The 26,911-nt window shown below is 36.4% G+C and overlaps 2 protein-coding genes across 2 annotated transcripts; one reads left to right on the top strand and one right to left on the bottom strand.

Moving 5' to 3' along the window:
• Positions 1-2,622: 2,622 nt before the first annotated feature.
• On the bottom strand, positions 2,623-7,498 carry LOC140863169 (pyruvate kinase isozyme A, chloroplastic). Its single transcript, XM_073266385.1, has 7 exons — positions 6,780-7,498; positions 6,128-6,218; positions 5,816-6,009; positions 4,486-4,607; positions 3,482-3,960; positions 2,962-3,276; positions 2,623-2,834 (listed from the first exon to the last, which is right to left on the bottom strand). Exons 1-6 carry the CDS (start codon positions 7,347-7,349, stop codon positions 2,975-2,977), a joined length of 1,758 nt encoding a protein of 585 aa, XP_073122486.1. The 5' UTR covers positions 7,350-7,498; the 3' UTR covers positions 2,623-2,834; positions 2,962-2,974.
• Positions 7,499-17,976: 10,478 nt separating this feature from the next.
• Positions 17,977-23,148, top strand: LOC140860442 (calcium-transporting ATPase 12, plasma membrane-type-like). Its single transcript, XM_073263455.1, has 3 exons — positions 17,977-18,909; positions 21,045-22,956; positions 23,039-23,148. The coding sequence occupies exons 1-3, from the start codon at positions 17,977-17,979 to the stop codon at positions 23,146-23,148; spliced, it is 2,955 nt and encodes a 984-aa protein (XP_073119556.1).
• The last annotated feature ends 3,763 nt before the right edge of the window (positions 23,149-26,911 follow it).

The raw sequence follows: 26,911 nt of genomic DNA, 5'->3' as shown, positions 1-26,911 counted from the left end.
ATTTCTAGAATTCTAAGAACCCCTAATCACAAACCCACCTCCTATCAAATTTACTACCCACTAAACAAAATTCAATTCTTTACAATTAATGTGACTTTTGAGTTTCTTACAATTTTAGTATAAATATACTACACTCTCTATGTAGTCATTTACACATTACAATCTATAATATTCATTAAAAAAAAAAAGAGAAGAAGCAAAAGCCTCCATTTTTTCCATGTATTCATGATTTTCCACAACCTTTCTCTCCACATTTATATTCCAACATTTTATTCTTTCTTGTTGTGACAAAATATGGGAAGCAATTCAAGCAACACTTTAGCAGTGAAATTATCACATTTCTGGAACATAATTCGGTAAATGGGATTTATGTTTTAAAATTTTATGTATATTTTAAAATTTTGATCGTTCATATATGTTTTGAAATCCTTGTTATGTACTTTTATTCGATATATGATTTTGTTAAAAGTGTTTTTGGCACTGTTATGACTCGAATTAAAAGTGAAAAGGAAATTTCCAAAAATATGATATGATATAAGGTCCTGATGCGGTGAGTTATAATAACCATTTAAGGCCTCGTACCCTTAGAGTAATAAAAATTAATAGTGACTGATCATTTAGCCACGAATAAGGAGATGAGTTTCAGTGTCGGGCTTAGCTAAGTTCAGTCATGTCAAATTTCGTTTTGATGTTTTTGCTATCTTATGTTACGATAAGACATGCTATGATATAATTATGTTTTGAAATATGTCATGCTTGTAATCCAAGTATGAGTTTTCTCAAATGAATATATTCATATATGTATTTTTATTTGTATGATCGATCAGCCCCCACTTGCTGAGCGACACCCAGATCGCTCATCTCCTTACTTCCCTCCCCAGATAACAATGAAGAAGAACTTGAAGAGGAAGAGCTTAGCTAATATTGGACTGATGAAAAAGTATAAATTTAGAAGTGCTGCTATTATTTGAGTTTCTTTATCCTTGTGATGATAAGTTTTAGCTTTCGCTGATGTATTTGGTTTATGATTTTCTTTATGGGATATAAGAACAAATTTTGTAATGAAATAATATACTGATTTTTGGTTAAAGTCTGTACTATGAGGCTTATTTTTTTTTAATGTTATTTGAAAACAACGCCGATGTCAACCAACCCCGGTTTCAGGGCGTGACATACAAATTCTCGTAGTTTGCTTAAAAAGACATACTCGAATTGTACAAAAAACAATATTTGTGATTGAAATTAGGGGTGGTTTTTCGGTATACCGTACTAAAAATATTGGTATGAAAAAAATTCATACCAATACAGATAGCGAAATTTCAAAATTTTGGTATGGAAAAAATCCATATTGATACCGTATAGATACCGAAAAAAATTCGGTATACCGATATCGAAAAAATTCGATACGATAAGCCAAAAATTCGGTATTTTGGTCCGATATGACAACCCTAATTGAAACCCAGAAAGTTAAGGAAATTTTTATATTAAAAGGTGAGTTATTAATGTGTACAGGTCACTTTTATTTTCATTTTAGAATATATTTAATCTCTAAATTTTTCTTCATGAGAGTCAAATTCCTAATTATACCATCAAAGTGCCTTTCTTTTCATTAGTTGGATTTTTGTAAATTGCGCAATGATTTAGTAAAAATATCTGATGGTTTAATGAGGCATAAAATAGTGTAGCTACGAAACATTTGCTTCTTTCAGCTAAATTGAACCCGGGTGCGCTCCCGGATTTGCAATTTTTTTTTTTTTTTTTTTTTTTTTTTTTTTTTGGCTTGAAAAACGTCTCTTATATCTATTAAATAATTATTTGTTTCTCACAAATATATTTAATACAAACTTACATTGGTAATTTGGTATCCATCATATTCTTTGTTATTTATATTTTTGAATTAAATCGTTATAAATGTAAAAATATAATTGACCACCTTATCTCAAATTTGATCAATCAAACAAACCATACAATTATTTCAAACATTTAATAATCACGTCATATTTTTTTTATCAGGTCCAATCCTATCCACCAAGTAAATGGACACTAACTATTATATCTTTCTATTAAAAACCCATCTCAAATAAGTAATGCTTAATTAAAATTAATTAATAGTAACTTTTAATGATATTGATTTATAAAATGGCAAAGATTAAATTAGATAAAGTATTAACATATGCATTAAAGTCTTAATGTTCAATATTTTCTCATATTTTTGTTTCAAGCAACTCGGTATCAGATAGAAAAAAATAATTAAAATCGCCTAATCTCATATGCCGTATAACGACATAATATGTTAATTAAACATTATTTATATGTCAAAATTTTCAAATTGCATATGAGTATTTCAATGACACTTTTAATTTCTCAAGCTGTTTCTTTAGACCCTAGTAATTAATATAGAATAACGAAACGTGTGGCCTTTCTTTCTTACTTTCTCTTGTTTTTTTTTTTTGTTTTTTTTTTCTGGTTGTTTTGTTTTGTTTTTTTGAAGTCTTGAAATACAAATTGGCTGGTTTTTGAATGCTTAAAGCGATAAGGGCTTATAAGCATTCAAAAACCAGTGGCCAACTTTTGAAAATCAAATCAACCTACTTATCGAAGTGAGAAACTACAGGAAAGAAATTCAAAAGAGACCGAGAAAAAAACACGTAGAACAGATAATTATTCATAGTTGCATATGAATATATGCCGATTTAACACACTAATACATATCTTCAACGAAAATCAAAGATTCTAATCAAAATTCAGAAAATTGGAAGCCAAGCGAAAATACAACTCAACTTTGCTGCTACAAAATGAAACTGTTGCTCAACCATGACATCCATCCAAGCAAGCTGTATAATTAATTACCAGGAGCCGTGAGTTCGATGACAGGATTTGAGGAGTCAGGACCATTTGATTTCCAAGATTAACCAAAATACCAAATGCTGATGCTTAAAAGACATTAAGGAACCGACGCACCTCTCTACAACTTCTATGGGACGTTCATAACTTGAATAGACTGCAACATGTCTGAGACAGCAATTACCAGGTCGCCTGATTTTATCATTCCCCGTGCTTTGAGCAAGGAGAAAGTTTTGTTGAGGTTACTTTCCATGTCATCAGAAAAGCTCACACGGAATGGTATTAGACCCCATTGCAGGTTCAGGCGTCGCCGCACAGATGTGGTGGTAGTAAATGCAAAAATGGGGCAGTCGGGTCTGCAACGTGACAGAAGAGATGCCATGTGACCACTTTTTGTGTAAACAAATATCGCATCAACCTCCAAGTTATTGGCTGCAACATTTACACAAAAAACTAGTGAAAAATGGAGGTCAAGACCAAATAGGAAGAGAATAAAACCTTTTGTCTGAATCCATGCAATAAGTGGGATACAAGAACAAGATATCAACTTATTGACTTGCCGAACATTAGCACATAAAAAATGAGAACAGTCAGTGCAGTAGACATTCATACAAATCTGAATACAGACAAATCTTACCCATCTTTGCAGCGGAGTTACATATTTCTTCTGAAATGCTGTCACCAAAAGAAGATGCTATACCAGGGAGTTCCATTGCTTCGTGGCGTTTCTCCTCTCTCCACCATTTCTCAATTCTCACGCTAACACTTCTCAATACGGCCAATGCCTTTTCAGGGTACTGTCCCATTGCTGACTCACCAGAGAGCATTAAAGCATCTGCCCGTTGGCGAACTGCTTCAGAAACGTCGGCGACTTCAGCTCTGGTTGGCGTGGGGTATTCTATCATAGATTCAAGCAACTGACTCGCAACAATTACAGGCTTATTTAATTGCCTACAGACTTGGACTATCTTTTGCTGTTCCGATGGAACCTGTTCCAAGGGGATTTGCGCACCAAGATCTCCTCTCGCCACCATAGCTCCATCCGATGCCTGAATGATTTCTTCCAAGTTCTTCAATGAGTCAATACTTTCTATTTTTGCAACTACAGATACGTCTCTGCACAACCAAATCCATGGATATTAGTTACACAGATTTAAAGCACATGTTGATTTTATCATACAATCAATGTTCACAGAAATGTTCCACAAGTGGGAACAGGGGTGTGGTATCAAAGATCATAAGGTCATGCTGAACCCCTCTTCCCAATAGGAGAAACATGGAAAAAAACATAAATTTATTACATGATATAGGCGAAGTTAAAGAAACAGGTTACAATATTTCAGATAAAAGTATTGTGGCTTGAAGCAACAGGACAAATTCGGTTTTTAATTGCAATAAATTAGAATGCGAACCTTGACATAGATGACCATACGCATTCCATTATAATCCCTAATCTTGAAAAACTAGACCATTCATCATTGGTTACGCGGTGAATATTACAACATAATAAATGCGTACTTACCTACGACCAATACTAAAATAATTGATGCCAGACTATGATTTGGGCTTAGGATGACAGGCTGCTACTTGTCTATGACTCTGCAACAACTAGTCAAAGCTGTAATTAAAATCTTAACTCACTTATCACGGGCTCGCGCCTTAATATAGCTCTTAAGATGCTTTATAACCTCAGCAGACTTGACAAACGATATCGCAATAAAATCAACACCCTCAGCAATCCCAAAATCAATATCCAGCCAATCCTGAAAGAATAATATTTTAGGGTGAGAATATTTGAAAAATCTGTGTCGCAAGCTCAATAAAAAACAATAGGAACATCAACCAAAATGTACAATCACTAATATATCATGCTATCCACGAGGCAATTTCAGAAAATTAGTGTTTCTTGAATCTTTTCCTCTTGAATTATTTTCTCAACCTCAGCCGGTTTCTTTCCAGAACTTTACAATATGGTAAAACAACAATTACTTGTCTGTATTTTGCATTGTAACACGGTACACCCAAAAGATTAATTCTGCCTTGGAGGTCAATGCCAACCATTTGTTATAGGAAAGAAAAAAAAAGATTGATTATGTATAGTAGTTCAATGCTGGTTATTTGTTAAACGAATGGCATAAAATAGCAGGTCAAGAAAGAAAAAAATAGCAAAAATTTTTCATTGAGGCAAATTGCCAAAGTAGTCCATGATAGCTTTCTCTCAGAAAACCGCGTAACCTGCTTTATCCCACAATGTATAACTCTGTGTACAGCATTCCAAGACTACGATGACTGCGTGTCATGGCCAAACTTATAATACATCACTAAACTGCCACCCTTGTTCCATCCTCGTATCTCATCAAAAGCAGTACAATCATGTTGAAACAATTTTTAAGAACTCATGTAAGGACCTCTTACTGAGGTTTCTCCACATGCTTGATATTGAATGAAACTCAACCCAGACACTGAATTTTTAAATTCCAATCCCTAACAAACACTCTAACCTAACTTTCAGTCGCAAACAAATAGTCTATTTAACATGTAATTCAAACCAAGATTCATTTGCCACCAAATATATTCCTTTTAAATTATTCCTCAAAATTCAACTTGTTTCAAATTAACCCCTAAAACTTTTAATTTTTGCGATTTTGCCAAAATGTATCCCGGCCATGTCCATGGCGTCCTCACCGTATCCAAGACGTATCCGACTGGTCAAACTTACAAACAGTAAACGATACAGATTTTGATGTATCCAACACGTGTATCCGCATGTTGTATCCGTATCCATTACTTCAAAAAAAAAATTTACGAGTATCCATGCTACATAGTGCTATATTTAATATGTCAGTCAAACAAAGGAAAAGGTCATGCTTTGATGAAACAAGAACTAAAAAGCCCAACAACAAAACTTGTAAATTATAATTGCTTAGAGGAAATTATATTAGAGAAATCAAGAGGCAATTTATGCACAGACCTTGGAGGAAATTGTAGGTAACATTGCATTGCGTTCCCGTACTAAACTACCATCACGCCAGAAAGTAAGATTGGCCCGGGGTAATAGGAGCCCAGGATCAGTACAGAGACACTTGACATCTGGACCAATTTTCTCAATCACTTCAAACCTCACCATTCCACCATCTACCAGAAGTTCATCACCTACTTTTACATCTGTCAAATCAGATGTAACAAGATTCATTATCATCACATGACTACATATCACACAGAAACATAATCGTTTTTAAGTCCAACGCAGCCTCAAAGTTGTTTTGAGATATATATTCCGAACCTTCTGCAAAGCCATCATAGCTCACATTGATAGTGTGTTCAGGAAGACCTGAATCAAAAGCTCTAACACTGAAAGTCCATGTTTCGCCATCCTGCATACGAAACGACTTTGCTATAAACACAATTTCACAAAGAGATATATCCGAGATACATAACATAATCATATGGTTGTTGCCTCTCGAAACTGAAAAGTAAGTCATTCATCAATGAAAGGTATTTCCAAGGATGAATCTCGAGCATCTTTCTTGCGCAGTATGACTCAACTAACATTTCAATGCAACATGTCTTGTACATTATCAGCAAAATATGAAACAGATGGATCCAAGTGAAAACGGACAAGAAAAATAAAAGAGAGAGACTATCTCCACTGATGCTAAAATTTTAGACTCTTTCGCTCATAATCAGCAAATATTACAACTTGAAACACTTAACATACTAACACTTAACATACTAACACATAAGATTCTCAGTTTTGCCCTAACACAATCTACAGAAAAACCAAAATTCATCACATTAAAAATACCAAGACTTAACTTTAGGCTCTGAGTCTACGACCAAAAAATTTTGTCTTGCACGCACTGCTTAGCGAACAGTACATATCAAAAGAACTAATAATGCACAGGAAATATAAACACCAATAAAAATTCCATTACCTCAGCTTTTGCGGAAGACGAACCACCAAGATCTCCCATGTGAATCTCACTCCCCTCAGTATCCATCATAATTGCCACAGCATACCCCTTCTCCTCGTTCAATCTCCTCACCCGCTGAATCACCTCACGATGCCACTCGCGCGTGCCGTGACACATGTTAATCCTCGCCACATTCATCCCGCCAACCGCCAGGGCCTCCAGCTGCTCAGGCTTACACGATACTGGGCCGATCGTACAAATCAGCTTCGTCCGCCGCGTGCTGCGGAACCCATTCTCCTTCAGCTCTGCCACGGTGACCGCATCAACTTCAATTGAGCTCGAGTCAGACACCACCTGGGAAGGAACGTGGTCCTGGAGTGCAGCAGATAAAGCCCCTCCGGCGCCGTTTCCGGAGGTAAAGAATGATGGATTGGCATCGGATGCAGAGGCTTCAACACAAAATTGGGATTTGTTGAGGCTTTTGGTGTGAGGAAGACGGAAATTGGCGGGAGGAAAAGGGATTGAGGGTTTTGAAATGAGGGGTTTTGGGGAGTGGGAGGTGGAGGCGAACAGGTTGAGAGATTGAGCCATGGTCGGGATATTCTACTCAGCCGTGATATACGATAGACGGCGTCGGATCGGCGGCGGGAGAGTGAACGAATCGAGAGAAACGAGGATTTCGAAGTAATAATAAAAGAAAGCGGCGGAGAAAGCTAGAAGAGGAGCAGCTTTGGAAGCAAAATCCTCGGGTGCATTCGGTGCACGTGCTCCGTAATATATTTGACCAACCAACGTATCTTTTTTTTCCCCGTTTTGGGGTTTGAAAACATGGACCCCACCTTCGGGCTTCCGGCACCTGAGCAATCACAGTAATTCTATATAATCTCTGGTTTCCTAAATTATAATTCAGAAGTGGGTTTAGATTGACAAATTTGGTAGTGTTTTTTTTTAGAGTTTTTAGGAATTCTTTTTCATTTTTTTTTAATTTTGTTAAGAAAAAATTTAAATTTTTTTTTTAAAAGCTCTTTCAATCACTATCAAAGTATCATGAAAAGTCTTCAACCTAAACACAAACTAACACAAAAATGATCGACTCAAACCAGACCCTATTAACCAAAACAAACTCGATTTGATTTCTAATTTTTTAACAAAGTAATTAAATAAAAATCTAAAAGCACACAATTAAAATAGTAAAATTTTAATTTAAACATGGCAACAAAATCTTACTTATATATAATATAAATTTAAAATTCTAATTGTACAATTTTTTTTTTAAAAAAACTCATCATTTTAAAAAAATTTTAAATGATGAAAATTTATCATATCAACGTATAATTAATTTTTTCTTCAAATATAATATATAAAATGTATTCAATTTTTCTTAACTCGATATAAAAATAATAATAAGAATTGTGGGTCAATCCGGGTTGACCTTGACCCGATTACTTTTTTGAGCAACTCGATTTGAATCGAACCCAAAAATTCTCAACCCTAACCCGATAATTTCGGGTCAACCCAGCTTTCATAAACATGTCAGATTCATTTTTGACATTCCTATTGTAATTTAACCGACAACCTTGTAAGTTTCGGTTTCCTTACAATATTTGATTTCACGTTTTTCATTATGTAAAGTTGACTAATATTCTACTCCATCCATTTTTTTAAAAAAGTTAACTACTACTTGTTTTTTAAAAAATTGGTGATGCAACTGTTAAGCGGAATGATATTGGAACTAGAACAACAATTTCTGCATACGGCATGCGACAAACACCCAGTGGTGGAACCACGTTGATTGCCACCCGGGCTTAGTCCAAAATTTTTTAAAACTTTATTTGGATTAATTTGATATTAGTCCGGATAGCTCAATTCAAAATATTAAGGAATTCGAGAGCTTAAAATTTGAGCCCGATAGACGACAAAAAATCTCAGCTCTGCTATTTCAAACATCGCGGATCGTTCCCCACAAACCTAGTACGTCGTATATACAAGTTAGTGTTAGGAATGTCATGTTATGTCTGCAGATTTTTTTCCCGATCCTTGTTCGAAATGATAACTGTTTGGTCGTTCCCCACAAGCCTCCAGTTATATCTTTCATTCAAGAGCTTATCATAAATACATCAAGACTCACTGTCAAATATTGCAAAGAGACGCAAACAAAGCACCTCATGAATTTGCATCTTTTGGAAGGAGAAATAGGGAAGATGTCGACTTTAAAGATTGTAGCCCACCTTTTTAAAACCTTATGTAGCTTGTGATTTTCTTGTTTATCAATTAAATCCTATGTTTTATCCTTAAAAAAAAGATTCAATTATGTGGTCTTCTCGCAGGGGCCCATTTCTTGTCTTGAGGATCATAGGATAGGATATATAATTTCAACTTGTGATGCTTTTGAATTTATTTTTTTTGTAGAGCTTCGACCAATTTTCCTTGATTCGTGTCTCACAATTCATTGGAAAATCATATATATTGGTATGCTGGAATAAACAAGATAATTACCAGCTAATTGTTATATCCAAAGTTTCGTGATACTTCCCATAAAGAGTGGTTGCATGAGTCACGACTTTAACGGTTGTGTAATATAATTGGGAAAATACCTAAGAAGAAATTCATTCGAATTTAATTAGTACGTGTGAAATAAATTTAGTCGAGAGTTATGTGATACAAAAAAGAATGTTCTTTTTCATCGACCATCATACATATCTACCTGTACAATCATTTTGTTGATAGAAAGACGAATAGCGTCGCCAATTCTATTGCTTCTTTTGCAATTTCTACTCTCAACCCTCTCATTTGGTCTTGTGGGAGCTTGTGGGAGTTTTATTTGGATGATCGATCTTGTAATTAAAGATTTAATTTAATAATATTATGAGATCTTTTTTTAAATTTTTTTTTTTATCCATAATGACCTTTTCCACTACTTGTTTACGTACGTGTGAAGTCAAGCCAATTAATTAAAGTCAATATATATTTATTTACTTTTGATATAATCAGACCAGCTACCAACTCAATTATAACTCACATGAACGTCAGGTGACTCAGGTTGACCCTTGGTCAACTCTTGGTCTAGCAAACTTCTAAAACAGTTCAGAGATTTTTCAAATTATTTGAAGGGCAATTTGCTCAAAAATCCCCAAATGCAAACAAGTTTTATTTTGGACTTTCTAGTCATAAAATGTGGTACAACATCATACATCATGTGGTACAAAACCATATAAGATGTGGTACAAATTAACAAAAAATGTGGTACAAATAAGTGACTAGGGAGTTCAGAGCAAAACATATTTGTATTGGAGATTTTTCAGCAATTTACCGTTATTTGAAAGCAATTTCGTTAAAATAAACAATTTTTAAGTGGTTAAAATAAATTGATTTTAAAAAGATTGAGGTGATCCTACTTATTTGAAAAATATCTTATATAAAAATTTTATCATTCAAAACAATGTTGAATATTTTCATAAATCTCCAACTTATCCTCTACTTATTAAATATTTTAAACATTTTTCCAAAAATTTCCATATAATATCAATTTTTCTAAATTTAAAATTGAATTAGTTTTATTTTTTTAATACATGTTTAAAATTAATGAGAAAAATATAAAATTATTTTTAAATAACCTTCCTATTTTGATAATTTTGACAATACAAAAATCTTATAATGTCAAACTCATCAATTTTTTTAATATGTTTAAAATAAATTTATCCAAAAATCTTTAAGGCCTTATTTTTAAATAACTTCTCACGATTTATAAATTTCTAAAACAACTTATAATTTTTTTTTAATAAGTTCAGTTAAACGTTCTCTAAATATTCTCAAGTTTATTCCATTGATGACTATCGTGATAGCAACATCAGCCATGCTAATTTAATTTAATATTCCAAATTGTATATTTCACTGTATTACTATTTATTTCAAAATTGATGCCCCAAATTTAAAAATCTTGCTCTGTGGTTTTGTTCCAATTCTCCAGAAAACACCATGCATGTATGTTTAATGCTAGAGTCATTTAAAGGAAAAATCATATTCGACTTTATAAAAATTATTATTCAAGAATCGGCGTGCCACACAAGTAATAAAATTTCACCAACTAAGCACACGCTATTAAATTAAATTTATATAATCAGTGATGTGCATGTGTCTACAAATTAGCGGTCACAAGGCATTTTTGTGGAAGACTACATATTTTGGTCTTGAAATTTTAATTTTAGTTTTATGATAAACTTGTTGACATGAAAGTCCCACAAGCAAAAAAATAAAAGGAATTGAATGAAAGATGTGACGGATTCGACAACGGATAAAAATAAACACATTTCACCAAAAACCCACCCACCATCTAATTGGTCGATTCTACACTATTTTAAAAAAAAATCACAATACATCTTTCGTACAAAATATATTACTTAAAAACCAAAATATGGAATACAACAGTAAATTTATTTATTATTTTGTTTTCAAGAATGTTCAGACGGAACTTCTCGTATAAATCTACGAAGAATATTTCTCTAGATGCAACATAGAGTCTCGGTAGTTATAAAAAATATTTTTCTGGATGTAACATAGAGTCTCCATAGTGACGTGAATCCATGAATGTAAATTACCGAGAAACTTGAGTGGAAACTCTTGGAGAAAAAGCTATACGTGTATTCCAAACCCAAAAGAAATCATATGATCTCGTCACCACGACCATTGAGCCTGAGCTCATCGAAGATGATGTTATATCTACGGAAATTTGATGCCTTTATAAGATTAACCAATTTGCATGTAAGTGGTCAAACCATCAAATAACGACTATCACTTCATGCGAAAGAAATACACATGCAGATTTACGTTCTTAATTAGTTGAAGCATTATATTGTTATCTTATGTTTTCATTGCTAATATCTTCAGATTAGCTAGTGCAATTCACTTCAATTCCCTTTTCTTTTCCTTTTTTTAAAAAAAAAATAAAAATCTTTACGTACATTTCTGAAAGTTCTGTTCTATCAATCACAACCATGCCTGCCGAATTCCTGTAAATTCAGTTTCCACCACTTGCAATCAATCAATAATCCTCACGATCAAAACAGCGAGCCAAGAGTTTAACTCTTTTTCTTTAAGACAAAATTTGCCCCGCCTAGGTGCCAACGGGATTGTGCAAAGTGTCTCCCAAGATAGAACGCTTACAACTTTGAGTAGCAGCACTGCAAACTCAAAGAACTTCGAACACAAAGTACTTTAGGAAACTCAAACTCTAATATGAGTATGCAAGAAGAGAAAGAAATCAGAAATGAGCGAGTATGAATGATCACAGACGAGGTCTATTTATAGATGTTGGAAGGATACCTCGGACAGTCGCACCACTTCGATGCATGCATGGCCGAATAGTTGCAATGGTTAGGACCGAAAGGACGCACTCTTTCAGCCGAAAAGATGCACTGGTTCGGACCAAAAAGTTGCACTGAATCGGACTGAAGAGTCGCATACTTTCATCTGAAAATGCACTCAGATTGTAAAACAATTAATAAAATAATTAATTTATTTTGTCCAAAAAGTTTATATTCATGTTAAAGCCAGCCCACGGTCCGGTCCGTGCCGAGCCGGACGGTTGGTCGGACGGACGGCGGCGCGCGCGCGCGTGTGGCTAATGGTTCGAACCTAGCCTAGACTATGTTCGCTCCCCTTAACAAACATGGGTACCCCTTGGGGCCCCAACCCATTGTCTAAACTTTGACATTATATAGTGCTATTAATTCTCATATTTTATCAATGTGGGACAATGAGCATAAAGCCTCATTCACCATCTCATTTACCACCCATTTTTCCAACAAATTTTTCAACAATCCCCCATATGAATGTGATTTATGCGAATATGTATGCATATGCTAAAACAGAGTTTCTTTCAAAAAATTATTGCATGGGGAGAGGTAGCTTGCGGCTTTGAACCTTCCTTAGTGAAATACTATCGGATTTACTAGGCTGCCTAGTGAACGTGATGTCTTGAACTATTCAGCCGTTGATGTAAACCAAGACAACAGTATTCACACAATAATTTTTCTCACACTTTATTTGTTCTCATGGTTTTGTTCGTTTTGGCCCTGGACAACATCTTGGATTCTTAAGTGTTTCATTGAAGCGGCCCGTCTTCACACTTAAATAGGTGACCTCCTATTGTATGAGTATCCTGTCATACTCTATTTCTTAAATAAATATAGGAATCATTAAAAGTTTGTTAAAACTTAGCCTCACTACTTGCACAAGTTGCACTTTTATCCTAGGAATGAGAATAGAACAAAGTTCTAAATGCACGCGAACGTTCATAACTTGATTTTCCCATTGAACCAAGATCTTGGGATCTCCAATCTACAAGGTTGGATTTCCGCTATGAATATTCTTTAATTTTGTAGGTTTTAATCTCATTCCTCTTGATAAGCAGTTTACTTGATCTCTCCCTAAACCTTTTGTTAACAGATCCGCTAAGTTATCTTTTGATTTTACATAATCAACTGCGATAACACCATTTGAGATCAATTGCCTAATGGTATTATGTCTTCGACGTATGTGTCTTGACTTACCATTATACATACTACTTTGTGCCCTACCTATAGCCGACTGACTATCGCAATGTATCATTATTGTTGGCACTGGTTTCGTCCAACACGGAATATCTTCTAGGAAATTACGAAGCCATTCCGCTTCTTCTCCCGCTTTGTCTAAATTTATGAATTCCAATTCCATTGTGGAACGAGCTATACACGTTTGTTTTGAGGATTTCCACGACACAGCTCCTCCATCGATGGTGAACACATATCCACTTGTGGACTTAGAGTCTTTTGTGTCGGATATCCAATTTGCATCACAGTATCCTTCTAGTACTAAAGGATATGTTGCATAATATAATCCATAGTCCATTGAATACTTTAAGTATTTAAATAATCTTTCCAATGCTTTCCAATGATCATGACTAAGATTACTTGTGAATCTACTCAATTTATTTATTGAGTATGCAATATCAGGACGAGTACAATTTGTAATATATATTAGACTCCCAATTATCCTTGCATATTGCTGTTGAGATACAGGTTCACCTCGATTTTTGGATAAATGTAAACTTAAATCCACGGGTGATCTTAACGGCGTAACATCATACGCGTTGAATTTCCTAAGTACTTTCTCAATATAATGAGATTGTGTTAGGATAATTCCTTCAGGCGCTTTTACTATCTTAATTCCTAAGATAAAGTCTGCTTTTCCCATATCTTTCATATCAAAATGTTTTGTCAACATTTTTTTAGTTTTCATGATGATATCATGATTACTACCCATTATAAGCATGTCATCTACATATAGGCAGACAATTACATACGAGTCATGTGTGCCTTTTATATAAACACATTTATCACACTCATTAATCTTGAATCTATTTGACATCATTGTTTTGTCAAATTTTTCATGCCATTGTTTAGGAGCTTGTTTTAGTCCATACAGCGATTTAATGAGTCGACACACTTTTCTTTCTTGACCGGGAGCAATGAATCCTTCAGGTTGTGCCATATATATTTCTTCCTCTAACTCACCATTTAAAAATGCCGTTTTTACATCCATTTGATGTATTTCAAGATTATTTAAAGCAGCTATTGCTATAAGTACTCGAATAGACGTTATTCTCGTAACAGGTGAATATGTGTCGAAGAAATCCAATCCTTCTTTTTGTCTATCATTTGGCCACCAACCTTGCTTTGTATTTTTCCACTGTTCCATCAGCTTTGTATTTCCTTTTTAAGATCCATTTGCATCCTAAAGGTTTGCTTCCCGGTGGGAGATCTACTAACTCCCAAGTATGATTTTGCATGATGAAATCTATTTCACTGTTTATGGTCTCTTTCCAAAGCGGAGCGTCAGGACTAGATAACGCTTCGCTTAAGGTCCTTGGATCATTTTCTATAGCATAACTAAGAAAATCAGGACCAAAAGTTTTAGCTATCTTAGCTCTCTTACTACGTCTTGGTTCTTCACTTTCATGAGTTTCCTCATTAGTGGATTCACGAACTCTTTTGGAAGAGCTCTTTTCTTTTTTCCTTTTTTATAAGGAAATATGTTTTCAAAAAATGCAGCATTCCTTGATTCAATAATCGTATTCTCATGTATATCAGGAATTACTGACTTGTGCACTAGGAATCTATATGCACTACTGTTGTTTGCATATCCAATGAATATGCAATCTACAGTCTTAGGTCCAATCTATACTTGTTTTGGCTTTCGTATTTCTACTTTCGCCAAACCCCCCCACACTTTCAAGTATTTGTATGAGGGCTTATGTCCTTTCCACAATTTGTAAGGAGTTTCATTCTTCTTTTTATGTGGAATTTTGTTAAGAATATGATTTGCCGAAAGTATTGCTTCCCCCCACAAGTTTTGGGGTAGTCCAGAACTTATTAGCATGGCATTCATCATTTCTTTCAGAGTACGGTTTTTCCTTTCCGCAACACCATTAGATTGTGGTGAATAAGGAGCAGTTGTTTGATGAATAATGCCCGATTCTTTGCAAAATTCTTCAAACTGAGCAACATATTCACCTCCTCTGTCACTTCGAATTTTCTTGATTCGTTTGCCTAATTGATTTTCAACTTCATTCTTATAGGTCTTAAATGCTTCAAGAGCTTCATCTTTGCTTCTTAAAAGAAACACATAACAGAATCTTGTGCAATCATCTATGAATGTAATAAAGTACTTTTTCCCACCTCTAGTTTGTACAAACTTTAAATCACACACATCGGTGTGAATTAGTTCTAAAGGTATTGTACTTCTTTCCACAGTGTGAAAAAATACTTTTGTTAATTTAGCTTCAACACATACTTCACATTTGTAGTTTGAATCAATCTTAGTCCTTGGAATAAGATTTAGTTTTCCAAGTTTTTTCAAAGTGTTGAAGTTAACATGTCCTAATCTAGTATGCCATAAATTAGAACATTCAACCAAGTAATTCAAAACATTAACTTTATTACTTTCAAGATCACGAAGTACAGTCATTACACTCATCTTGAACAGTCCCTTTTCTATATATCCTTTTCCTAAGAACTGTCCATTTTTCATGATTACAACTTTTCTAGGTTCAAAAAATATTTAAATCCGGCCTTAACAAGCCTAGAACCGGATACAAGATTCTTTCTTATGTCCGGAACATGAAGGACATCAATAAGAGTAAGCTCTTTTTCCGAAGTCATCTTGATCACCACTTTGCCTAATCCAACGATCTTAGAAGTCGCATTGTTACCCATATAGAGCTCTCGTCCACTTATAGGAGTATACTTCGAGAATAACTCCTTGTCAGCACATACATGTCTTGTAGCTCCAGTGTCGATGAACCACTCTTTAGGATGATCAACCATATTAGCCTCGAAGATTACTGCTGACAGATCTATCTCGGATAAATCAATAGGCACAAATTTATGTTGGACCACATTTTCCCGGTACTGATTGTCCTTCTTCGGTAAGCGACAATCCTTGGCTTTGTGGTTCGATTTCCCACAGTTCCAACAAGTTCCTTTCCACTTCTTATTCTTCCCTTGCTTCAAATCTTTTCCAAACTGTTTCATTTTCTTCGTAGCGTTTGGCTCCACCAGGTTTGCCTTTGCTTTCATCGGCATTTTACCAGCTTTGATCTCCGCTTTGCGATTGTCTTCCTCAATTTGCAGCCTGACGATCAAGTCCTCGAGCCCCATTTCCTTGCATTTGTGCTTCAAATAGTTCTTGAACTCTTTCCATAAGGGTGGCAGTTTTTCGATTAATGCAGCCACTTGGAAGGATTCACTGATCATCATCCCTTCAGCCATTATATCATGGAGGATGATTTGGAACTCTTACACTTGGCTAATCACCGTCTTGGCATCAACCATTTTGAACTCGAGAAACTTACCGACTACGAACTTCTTCGTGCTAGCATCCTTAGTCTTGTACTTTTTCTCTAAGGATTCCCACAGTTCCTTAGCAGTCTTGGTTGCAGAATATACACTATGCAGTGTATTGTTCAACCCATTCAGTATGTAGTTTTGGCACAAGAAGTCGCTGTGACACCATGCATCGAAAGCAGACCTTGCTAGTGTGTCAGCATCCGGCGCCGGAACAGCAACAACATCCTTCAAAAACCTTGCAAGATGAAGAGTTGTGAGATAAAACAACATTTTCTGCTGCCATGTCTTGAAGTCAGTACCGGAGAACTTTTCAGGTCTCTCGGCATGCGCATTAGAAGCAGAGGGGCCGTGACAATAGCCGGTGTAACAGGCGGCGGCGTAACAGGGGGCGGTGGTGGGGGCGTAACAGAGGGCGGCGTGACTTTGGCAGAAGGATCAGTAGCCATCATAAAAATTTTGTCTTAAACTTGTAATTTCAGTTTCCACCACTTGCAATCAATCAATAATCCTCACGATCAAAACAGCGAGCCAAGAGTTTAACTCTTTTTCTTTAAGACAAAATTTGCCCCGCCTACGTGCCAACGGGATTGTGCAAAGTGTCTCCCAAGATAGAACGCTTACAACTTTGAGTAGCAGCACTGCAAACTCAAAGAACTTCGGACACAAAGTACTTTAGGAAACTCAGACTCTAATATGAGTATGCAAGAAGAGAAAGAAATCAGAAATGAGCGAGTATGAATGATCATAGATGGGGTCTATTTATAGATGTTGGAAGGATGCCTCGGACAGTCGCACCACTTCGATGCATGCATGGCCGAACAGTTGCAATGGTTAGGACCGAAAGGACGCACTCTTTCAGCCGAAAAGATGCACTGGTTCGGACCAAAAAGTTGCACTGAACCGGACTGAAGAGTCGCATACTTTCATCTGAAAATGCACTCAGATTGTAAAACAATTAATAAAATAATTAATTTATTTTGTCCAAAAATTTTATATTCATGTTAAAGCCAGCCCACGGTCCCGTCCGGTTCGTTCTGTTCCGGTCCGGTCCGTGCCGAGCCGGCCGGTAGTTCGGACGGATGGCGGCGGCGCGCGCGCACGCGCGCGCGTGTGGCTAATGGTTCGAACCTAGACTAGACTAGGTCCGCTCCCCTTAACAAACATGGGTACCCCTTGGGGCCCCAACCCATTGTCTAAACTTTGACATTATATAGTGCTATTAATTCCCATATTTTATCAATGTGGGACAATGAGCATAAAGCCTCATTCACCATCTCATTTACCATCCATTTTTCCAACAAATTTTCCAACAATTCCAAGGCATTTTGCATTGCATGGGCAGTTCCAGCGACCTTTCTCAAGACCTCGTACTTAGCTTGAAAAACAAGAAGAGGTGGCATTTGGCTCTTGCGAAGATCCAATGCTCAATGGCATTGCTTTCTCTTTTCAGAGAAGTTCTTGCTAAAAATCATAAAAAATTAATTCTAACCATCTCACCAAGAGAAGTTGTTGTTAGTATTGAAAAATCCGAAGAAAGTTCCCTCTTCTGCAATGTTGATGGATCATTCCTCTCCAAGATTGTGAAAGAGAAGAGCATTGAAGGCCGTCTTCGAGCTGGAGGCGTTGGAGGAATCGCAACATCTCTAGAAACAGATATGCATCGTGGAATAGTGGAGGAATTCGAAGAAATTTCAAGAAGAACTGAAGTATTTGGCTCTAATGCTTATCTTGAGCCACCTACAATGAGTTTCTTCCATTTCGTTAACCAAGCTTTCAAGGATCCAACCATTCTTATCCTCTTGGTTTGTGCTGCACTTTCTCTCGGATTCGGAATCAGAGAGAATGGTCCTAAACAAGGCTGGTATGATGGAGGAAGCATAATCGTGGATGTTTTTCTTGTTATTTCCGTTTCTGCTGTCAGCGATTTCAAGCAAAGCAGACAGTTTGAGAAACTTTCCGAGATCAGCAATGATATCCGTGTAGAAGTCGTGAGAAATGGGAGGCGAAAACATGCTTCTATCTTTGATATTGTTGTTGGTGATGTAATCTGCTTAAAGATTGGCGATCAAGTACCTGCTGATGGACTACTCGTAGAAGGGCATTGTCTGCAAGTTGACGAATCGAGCATGACCGGGGAAAGTGATCATGTTGAAATTGATAATGATCTGAATCCATTTCTGGTTTCTGGGACAAAGGTGGTTGACGGGTATGGTAAGATGCTCGTTACCTCTGTGGGAATGAACACCAGTTGGGGCGATAAACATCTGATTTATTTTTTAAAAAATAAACCCAGACCTTCGTGCTCAAATCATCGATAAATGTGACATAATATCGTGAGCCTCCAAGGGATTTCACAGGAGATGGCCTCCACACGTCAGTATGAACCAGCTCCAACTTTGCTGCTATCGGTTCTCTACCGCTTTTCGAAAAGCTCACCTTTTTCTGCTTTCCAAGAACACAACTTTCACATAGTTTTTGTTCGACAGTTTTTAACTCCGGTAGCTTCCCTTTTGATATCAGCATCTTCATTCCTTTCTTACTCATATGTCCAAGTCTACAGTGCCATAGACTTGAGTTAGCTCTAGCATCCACAGCTGCTAACATTTCTCTGCAACTGGAAGTCATGTAGAGGGTTCCAGTTTTCTGTCCTAGAGCAACAATCATGGCTCCTTTACTTACTTTCCAAGAGCCATCGCCAAATGTCACTTTATGGCCTTCGTCATCGAGCTGTCCCACTGAGATCAGATTCCGCGTCAGTCTTGGTACATGTCTGACTTTATTGATTTTCCAGACAGATCCATTTGACATTTTCAACCGGACATCTCCCATACCAACAATCTCTAAAGGTTTTCCATCGGCTAGAAATTTTTTTCCATAATCGCCATCAATGTAACTATCGAATACATCGCGATTATCCGTGGTATGAAACGAGGCTCCAGAATCCATAACCCAAGAGTCAACAGGGCTTTCCATGGATAACACTAAAGCATCGTGTACTTGCTCAGCCACAACATTTGCATTATTCTTGGGTGATCTGCAGTCCTTTTTCATATGACCAGTTTCACCACAGCTTCAGCACTTTAATTTCTTTTCAAATGTATTTTTGTCTTTCCCAATCCTTGATTTGGATCTGCCACGCCATCGGTTAGAACCTTTTTTGCTACTCCTGCCCCTACTTCTGTTTTCGAGATTTAGGGCAGATCTCGATGATGTTGTTTCTCCCGAATTCATCCTGCGAACTTCTTCACCAAGGATTCGATCTCGAGCATCATTGAATTGTAATTTTCCCTTTTCAGCAGAATTGCTAACCGCTGCCCGCATCGGCTCCCAAACATTTGGTAAAGACGCCAAAAGAATAAGTGCACAAATCTCATCATCAAATTTGATTTCAACCGATGTTAGCTGGGAAACAATCGTGTTAAATTCATTGATGTGTGCCGCCACCGAAGCAACTTCCTCCATCTTCAAGTTGAATAACTTTTTCATGAGGAACACTTTATTATTTGCTGATGGCTTCTCGTACATGTCCGACAAAATGGACATCATCTCCTCCGTGGTATTTGCCTCCGCCAAGTTGTGTGCCACGTTCTTTGTTAGGGTCAATCGTATTACCCCCAACACTTGTCGGTCAAGAAGCTCCCATTCATCATCCTCCATCTTTTCTGGCTTTACACCCAGATAGAGGTTGATGTAGCTTCTTGCTATACAGATAATCTTTAATCTCTAACCGCCAGAACGTAAAATCTGTACCGTCGAACTTATTGATTCCCGGTCCCGATCCGTCATTTCCGGCCATCGCTTTTACTGCCTTAATAAAATTTCAAAAAATCTTTTCTGACGTGGAAGATCAGCCAAAGCTGCAACCACAAAGAATACTCAGAATTTTAAGAAATTTTTCACCAAGGGTCCCGGACACCGTAACAGCTCTGATACCAGTTGTTATGGATTATGCCGGAGCGAACATGACGATAATAATTGCGGAATAAAATAATCAACAAGAACACCAAAGATTTACGTGGTTCACCCAATATAGGCTACGTCCACGGAGCTGCTGCAAATATTTATAACCGGAGAAATATCACAAGTGTATACAAAACACTATATCTCTCACCACCCAAACCCCGAGTATTACCGAGAAAATAATTTCTCTAACTCACACAAGAGAACACTCAAGAAAAATACCAAGAAACTCTCTTTGTTTCTTATCTCTCTTTTCTCTTGATTTTGGGATATAAAACCTGATGAATGGGGAGCTCTATCTATAGAGCTCCCTGCAATGTGAACAAGGAAGCAACGTGCATCTTTTCTCCAAGTAATTGTCAAGAATGGATGCTACCGGCCATTGAATTTCAATCCAACATGTGCATTCAATTTTGGTTGGTGGTTGTCTCCAACTTTCAACACTACGATCAGTCGCAATAATAATGAACAAACACCTCTTCAAGAACGCTTAAACGAGCTGACCTCGAGTATAGGGAAGGTTGGTTTAGCCGTAGCATTTCTAGTCCTTGTAGTGTTGCTGCTACGCTACTTCACAGGGAACACGGAAGATGAAAATGGGAATAAAGAGTTCCATGGGGGTAGGACAAAAGTTGATGATGTGATCAATAAGGTTGTGAGGATTATTGCTGTTGCTGTCACTATTTTAGTTGTTGCAATTCCTGAAGGATTGCCTCTTGCGGTTACGCTTACTCTCACCTATTCGATGAAAAAGATGGTAGCTGATCAGGCGATGGTAAGAAAGCTGTCGGCTTGTGAGACGATGGGCTCTGCCACAACCATTTGCACAGACAAAACAGGGACTTTGACGATGAACCAAATGGAGGTAGCTAAGTTTTGGTTGGGGAAAGAAAGCATGGAAGGGGAAAATCACACTTTGATTGCTGCCAATGTTCTTGAATTGCTTTATGAGGGTATAGGTCTCAACACAACTGGCAGCATTTACAGGCCCAACGAGTCGATACACGACATTAAGTTTTCAGGTAGTCCCACGGAAAAAGCACTCCTTTCGTGGGCTGTATTCGAATTGAATATGAAAATGGAGAAAGTTGAAAAGGATTCTACAGTTATATATGTGGAAGCATTCAATTCAGAGAAGAAGAGAAGCGGCGTTTTGATTAAAAAGGTCCAAGATGGCGTGGTTCGTTCACACTGGAAAGGAGCGACTAAAATGATACTAGAAATGTGCACGTACTATTATGACACAAAGGAAAACACCACAGCTTTGGATGATTTTGAAAAGTCGAAACTTCAAGGACTTATTCAAGAAATGGCTACTAGCAGTCTCCGATGCATTGCATTTGCTTCTAAGCACGTGTCAGATACAGAATTTGGTGAAATTCGTAACAAGGTACATGATACTGGTTTAACCCTTTTAGGCCTTGTTGGCCTAAAAGATCCGTGTCGCCCTGGAGTGAAGAAAGCCGTGGAAGATTGTCAATATGCAGGCGTTCAGGTCAAAATGATAACCGGTGACAACATTTTCACTGCGAAGGCCATAGCAACTGAATGTGGGATACTCGGTCCCAATCAAGAAACAAATGATGGATCAGTAGTGGATGGCGTGGAGTTTCGCAACTACACGAAAGAGGAGAGAATGGAGAGAGTTGAAAAGATAAGTGTTATGGCAAGATCATCCCCTTTCGACAAACTTCTAATGGTGCAGTGCCTAAAAAAGAAAGGCCATGTTGTGGCAGTCACTGGAGATGGAACTAATGATGCTCCATTTCTGAAGGAAGCTGACATAGGGCTTTCAATGGGGATTCAAGGCACAGAAGTGGCGAAAGAAAGTTCCGACGTCGTGATCTTGGATGATAATTTTGCTTCTGTTGTCACGGTTCTGAAGTGGGGAAGATGTGTTTACAATAACATACAGAAATTTATCCAATTCCAGCTCACAGTAAACATAGCAGCTCTAGCAATCAACTTTGTGTCAGCAGTTTCAGCAGGTGAAGTCCCACTAACTGCAGTGCAGTTACTATGGCTAAATCTCATCATGGACACATTAGGTGCATTAGCTCTCGCCACAGAAAAACCGTCCAAAGAACTCACTCACAAGAAGCCCGTGGGGCGAACCGAGCCACTTATCACCAACATTATGTGGAGAAATCTACTAGCTCAAGTCTTGTACCAGATATCAGTCCTCTTGATACTACATTTCAGAGGCGAAAGCCTATTCCAAGTCGGCAAGCGGGTAAACGACACGTTGATTTTCAACACTTTGGTTAAGTGTCAAGTGTTTAATGAGTTCAATGCGCGCAAACTGGAGAAGAAGAACGTGTTGGAAGGGGTACACAAGAACAAGGTGTTCTTGGTAATCTAACACCAACTTTAATTTTATATTTCTTTCTATTTCTATATTATAAATAAGTCACTTTCAATTGTGAAATTCTTTGTGTATCCTTCAAATTACCATTATAAATAAGCCGCTTTCAATTGTGAAATTCTTTGTATACCCTTCAAACTTCAGGATTCAGCTTTGTTTCTCTATGACCACGGATGATTGAAAATAATTAAATGTAATAAATTTTGTATACAAGATGTTTAAATTGAAATGTAATAGATTTTTTATTGAGATAGATATAGTTTTTAGTATAAGATGTTGAAAGTTGAAATATAATATATTTTTTATTGAATAAATGTAATATTAGAAGATGTAAAAAGTTTAAATGTATATATATTTTATTTAATAAATTTATATATTTTTTATTGAGATAATGAAATATTTGATAGAGTTTTTTTTAAAAAAAGTACAAATGTAAATTTTTTTAAAAAAATAATTAATTTTTTTAAAAAAACAAGGGTTGACCTAGACCCGAAACGGAAGGTTAACCGGACCGAAACCATCGGTTCACCAACCCGGACCGGAACCGGCCAAGAGCAGGTCGGTTAAAGGTTGGTAATATACCAATCCGGACCCGGATCATACCCGGCCCGTGGCCAGGAAAATAAATAAACATTGCTGAGAATCATCGTGGCTACCAAACCGGCATTCCAAACTAGACCCGGCCGTAGCCCCGATGATTCTCAGCAATGTTTATTTATTTTTCTTTTCCCTTTATTGTTTACACATCGATTGTGGATAGGAACCCATAGGCTCACATGCATGTGTTGTGTTGTTTAAGTTTTTTAATTCGTTTCCCAACTTTGTTTACACGTCGGTTGTGGATATATAGGAACTCATAAGCTGATATGTGTTGTGTTGTTTAAATTAAATGGGAAGTTCATTTCGATTAATCTAGCCCTCCTAGCAAGTTATGTTATGAAGTTTGCCGTCGCAGCTGTGTTGCGGTCGGAACGGCCGTTACGTAATGTGAACAGCCACTGCCTGCCGCATGAAACTGCTGCCGCATCAAAGTTTCATGCAAGAACATTTGTCATAGTGTAATGTCGTTCTCTGATGTTAAATCCGTGCTTTCTCTGTGGGAGGACCATTTTTTTTCACGGGTACGGCGGTAATGTGAAATGTTAAAACGTTTTTAAAAGCTTTCCGCTAAATTAATTAGTTTTTGAAGGAAGCATAGGGTGCGCAAAGGCAAAGGAAAGCTTTTCATGAAGAATCATGGAGAGAGAAAAAATAAGTATTGAGCCAACTTTTTATTTCAAACAAACGTGAAAAATATAACAAATGTGGAAAAGCCCATCTAGAAAATTTAAAATTTAAAACAAGAAATTTTAAACAAACGAAAGAAAGAAGAAGCCAAACTCAGTAATTCACTCATTTGCCAATTGTTAAAAAGTTCATCAGAATATTTCACTTTAGAAAAGGAATCTAAAAGTGGTATCTACTCCATAGAGTGCCCATAATATTGCTCCATTGAAGTCATTTGCTCCAAAGAGTGAATTAAGGCCTCTGCATAAGTTTGATATGCTAGTGCAAAACAACTTTTCTGTTACAGAATTATTACCAGTACAAGCTAGGTGATCCAATTAGTTATGCAAGAATCTGATATTCACCATAGAACTTGACAGACATGGTAAAAATGTAGCATCGGATTCTTCAACTCTTGATAAAGAAATAAATAAAATCCTCATTCTGCTTATAACTTTTCTGCTTGCATTTCAAATATCTGATTACGATAGTTACAATGTCTGTACCTCGATTTCGGAATTCAGTCAATATGAAAGCAGGACCTGAATGAGAGAATAATGGGATAATGAAAATTAAGGTGAAACTTCATGCTCTTTAAGGAGGAACATGAACACCCACTACCTGTATAGTGTGTATAAAGTTCATGTTCAGAATAAAAACTTTCATTTTGTAACTAATTTAACCATATTAGTAAGTCTCTATGATACCGTTTGGTGGGATGTATGAAAGATGAATAGAAGTGTGATAAAAACATGATGAAATACGGATAAGCAATACATATATATGAATAATATGTTGTTTTGTACGTTTTTAATTTTGTAGGATTATTGTGTTTATTATTATAGAATCTCTTAATTGTCAATTTTCATTGCCAATTTCACATATATGGCACTCATCCTCCACTAATACCATCGGTTAGAAGAGATTTTTCATCAAGTGCACATATAATGTCATACCGGGCCATGATATGACATTGAGTTAAAAAAAAATGAAAGAAACATGAGATGAGTAAAAATTTGTAGATCATCCCACTTACTTCCAATGTAACAAGCGGTAACTATAAAACTAGGTGTTTATAATTAGTTCCATGATATTTCTACACAACCAAACCAGAGTTTGTTCACAGGCAAGCAAAGATTTGAAAGCAGAGCAAGCTAATACATGACTGAAATGAAGGGAAACCCCTTGAGCTGTATTAGGAAATATACATGGAGTAATAGAAAATATATAAGAACTGAGAGTTTGGATATTTCAGAGGCTACCTCGAACCAACCTCCGAGAGGGAAGCGTGCGTTCCTCTGTGGAGTCAGCTACAAGAACCAGAAGTACGAGCTCCAGGGAGCCACACAGGACCTGAAAAACATGAAACGTTTAAAAAATATCTAAGAGGCTAAATACATTAAATACATTGAATATACAAGGAGAGACAGAGATGGACATGAAAGGATATCTGCAATGATTGAATAAACATGAGGAGTCACGTAAATTCGAAGCATTTGATACCCATTTCCGGGCAGCCTACTACCACACGAAAATGGGCTGGAACCGAGCCGGAAGAAGCTAAAAACATTCAAGAGAAAAATTAAAGAAGCTTAGTTTAAGTAGTTTGAAATTACAAGTGATACCGATATTTTTTATATATATAAATATATATATATATATATATATATACTAGCAAAATGTACGTGCGTTGCACGTAATAACAATTTTATTTGATTGTGACCGGAGTTATCAAATTTTGAATGTTTATTTTTATTAAAATCAAGTGTTATATTTTTTACGGGTGCCAGTTCAAACTTCAGTAACTATGATTCAATATCTAATTAGCTACTGAAGTGATCATATGACCTATTTAACTTTCTTTTTAGTTATATTTGTCGGTTTCTGATAGACGTTTTTTTAGTGATATTATATGTTTATTCATTAAGTTTTATTTTTTAAAGTTAACAACTTTAAAGCAATAACATATGTTATATATTTATTGAAAAACGTAAAATATTTATATTGTTACAAACGGTAGGATCAAGAGATTTGTGTTTTACTAAAAACTATAGTTGGTGGTAATTGTGTAACGCAAATCTTTTAGATCGTATCACAGTTCAAACAAATACATATTTCAGTTATTCAACCTAAGAGTCTAGCTCAATGGTACCAGGATTGAGTGAACTTTGGATATATGTCTGGTGTCCAAGGTTCAAATCCTGGGGAGGGCCTGAAACTCCCCTTTCAAGGTGGGGAGAAGGCTCATGAGTTAGAATATGGCTGGGCCAGCAGAGAGAGGCCCAGACCATTACAACAATTATTGCACCCAAACAATCACCTTAGAAACAATTGTGCTTTCAATCAATTTGAATCGAAACTATGGTCTTGACTCTGATTTTAATTGTATGACCGAATACGTATCACTTTACCAAAATTTATAGTTGACGGTAACAATACGATTCAAATATCTTAAATATTACAAAATCTCAAGCATCATGTTTCGATTGCTCTTAGAGACTATTATTGCATCCCATCTTAAACAATTTATGTTAAATGATAATTTTACTTATATTGATTTTTAAGAAAAAAAACAGTAATTTCTTTCAGAAAAAATGATTTTTTGATTCATTAACTTGTCCAAATTTGAGTTTTAGTCCATTGAGTTGTCAAATTTGGTTATGGTACACTCACATTTA

Source organism: Henckelia pumila, chromosome 4, assembly GCF_033568475.1.
Source record: "Henckelia pumila isolate YLH828 chromosome 4, ASM3356847v2, whole genome shotgun sequence".
NCBI classification, from domain to species: Eukaryota; Viridiplantae; Streptophyta; class Magnoliopsida; order Lamiales; family Gesneriaceae; genus Henckelia; species Henckelia pumila.
Note: the sequence above shows the minus strand (reverse complement) of the source record. Positions and strands in the feature narration are given on the sequence as shown.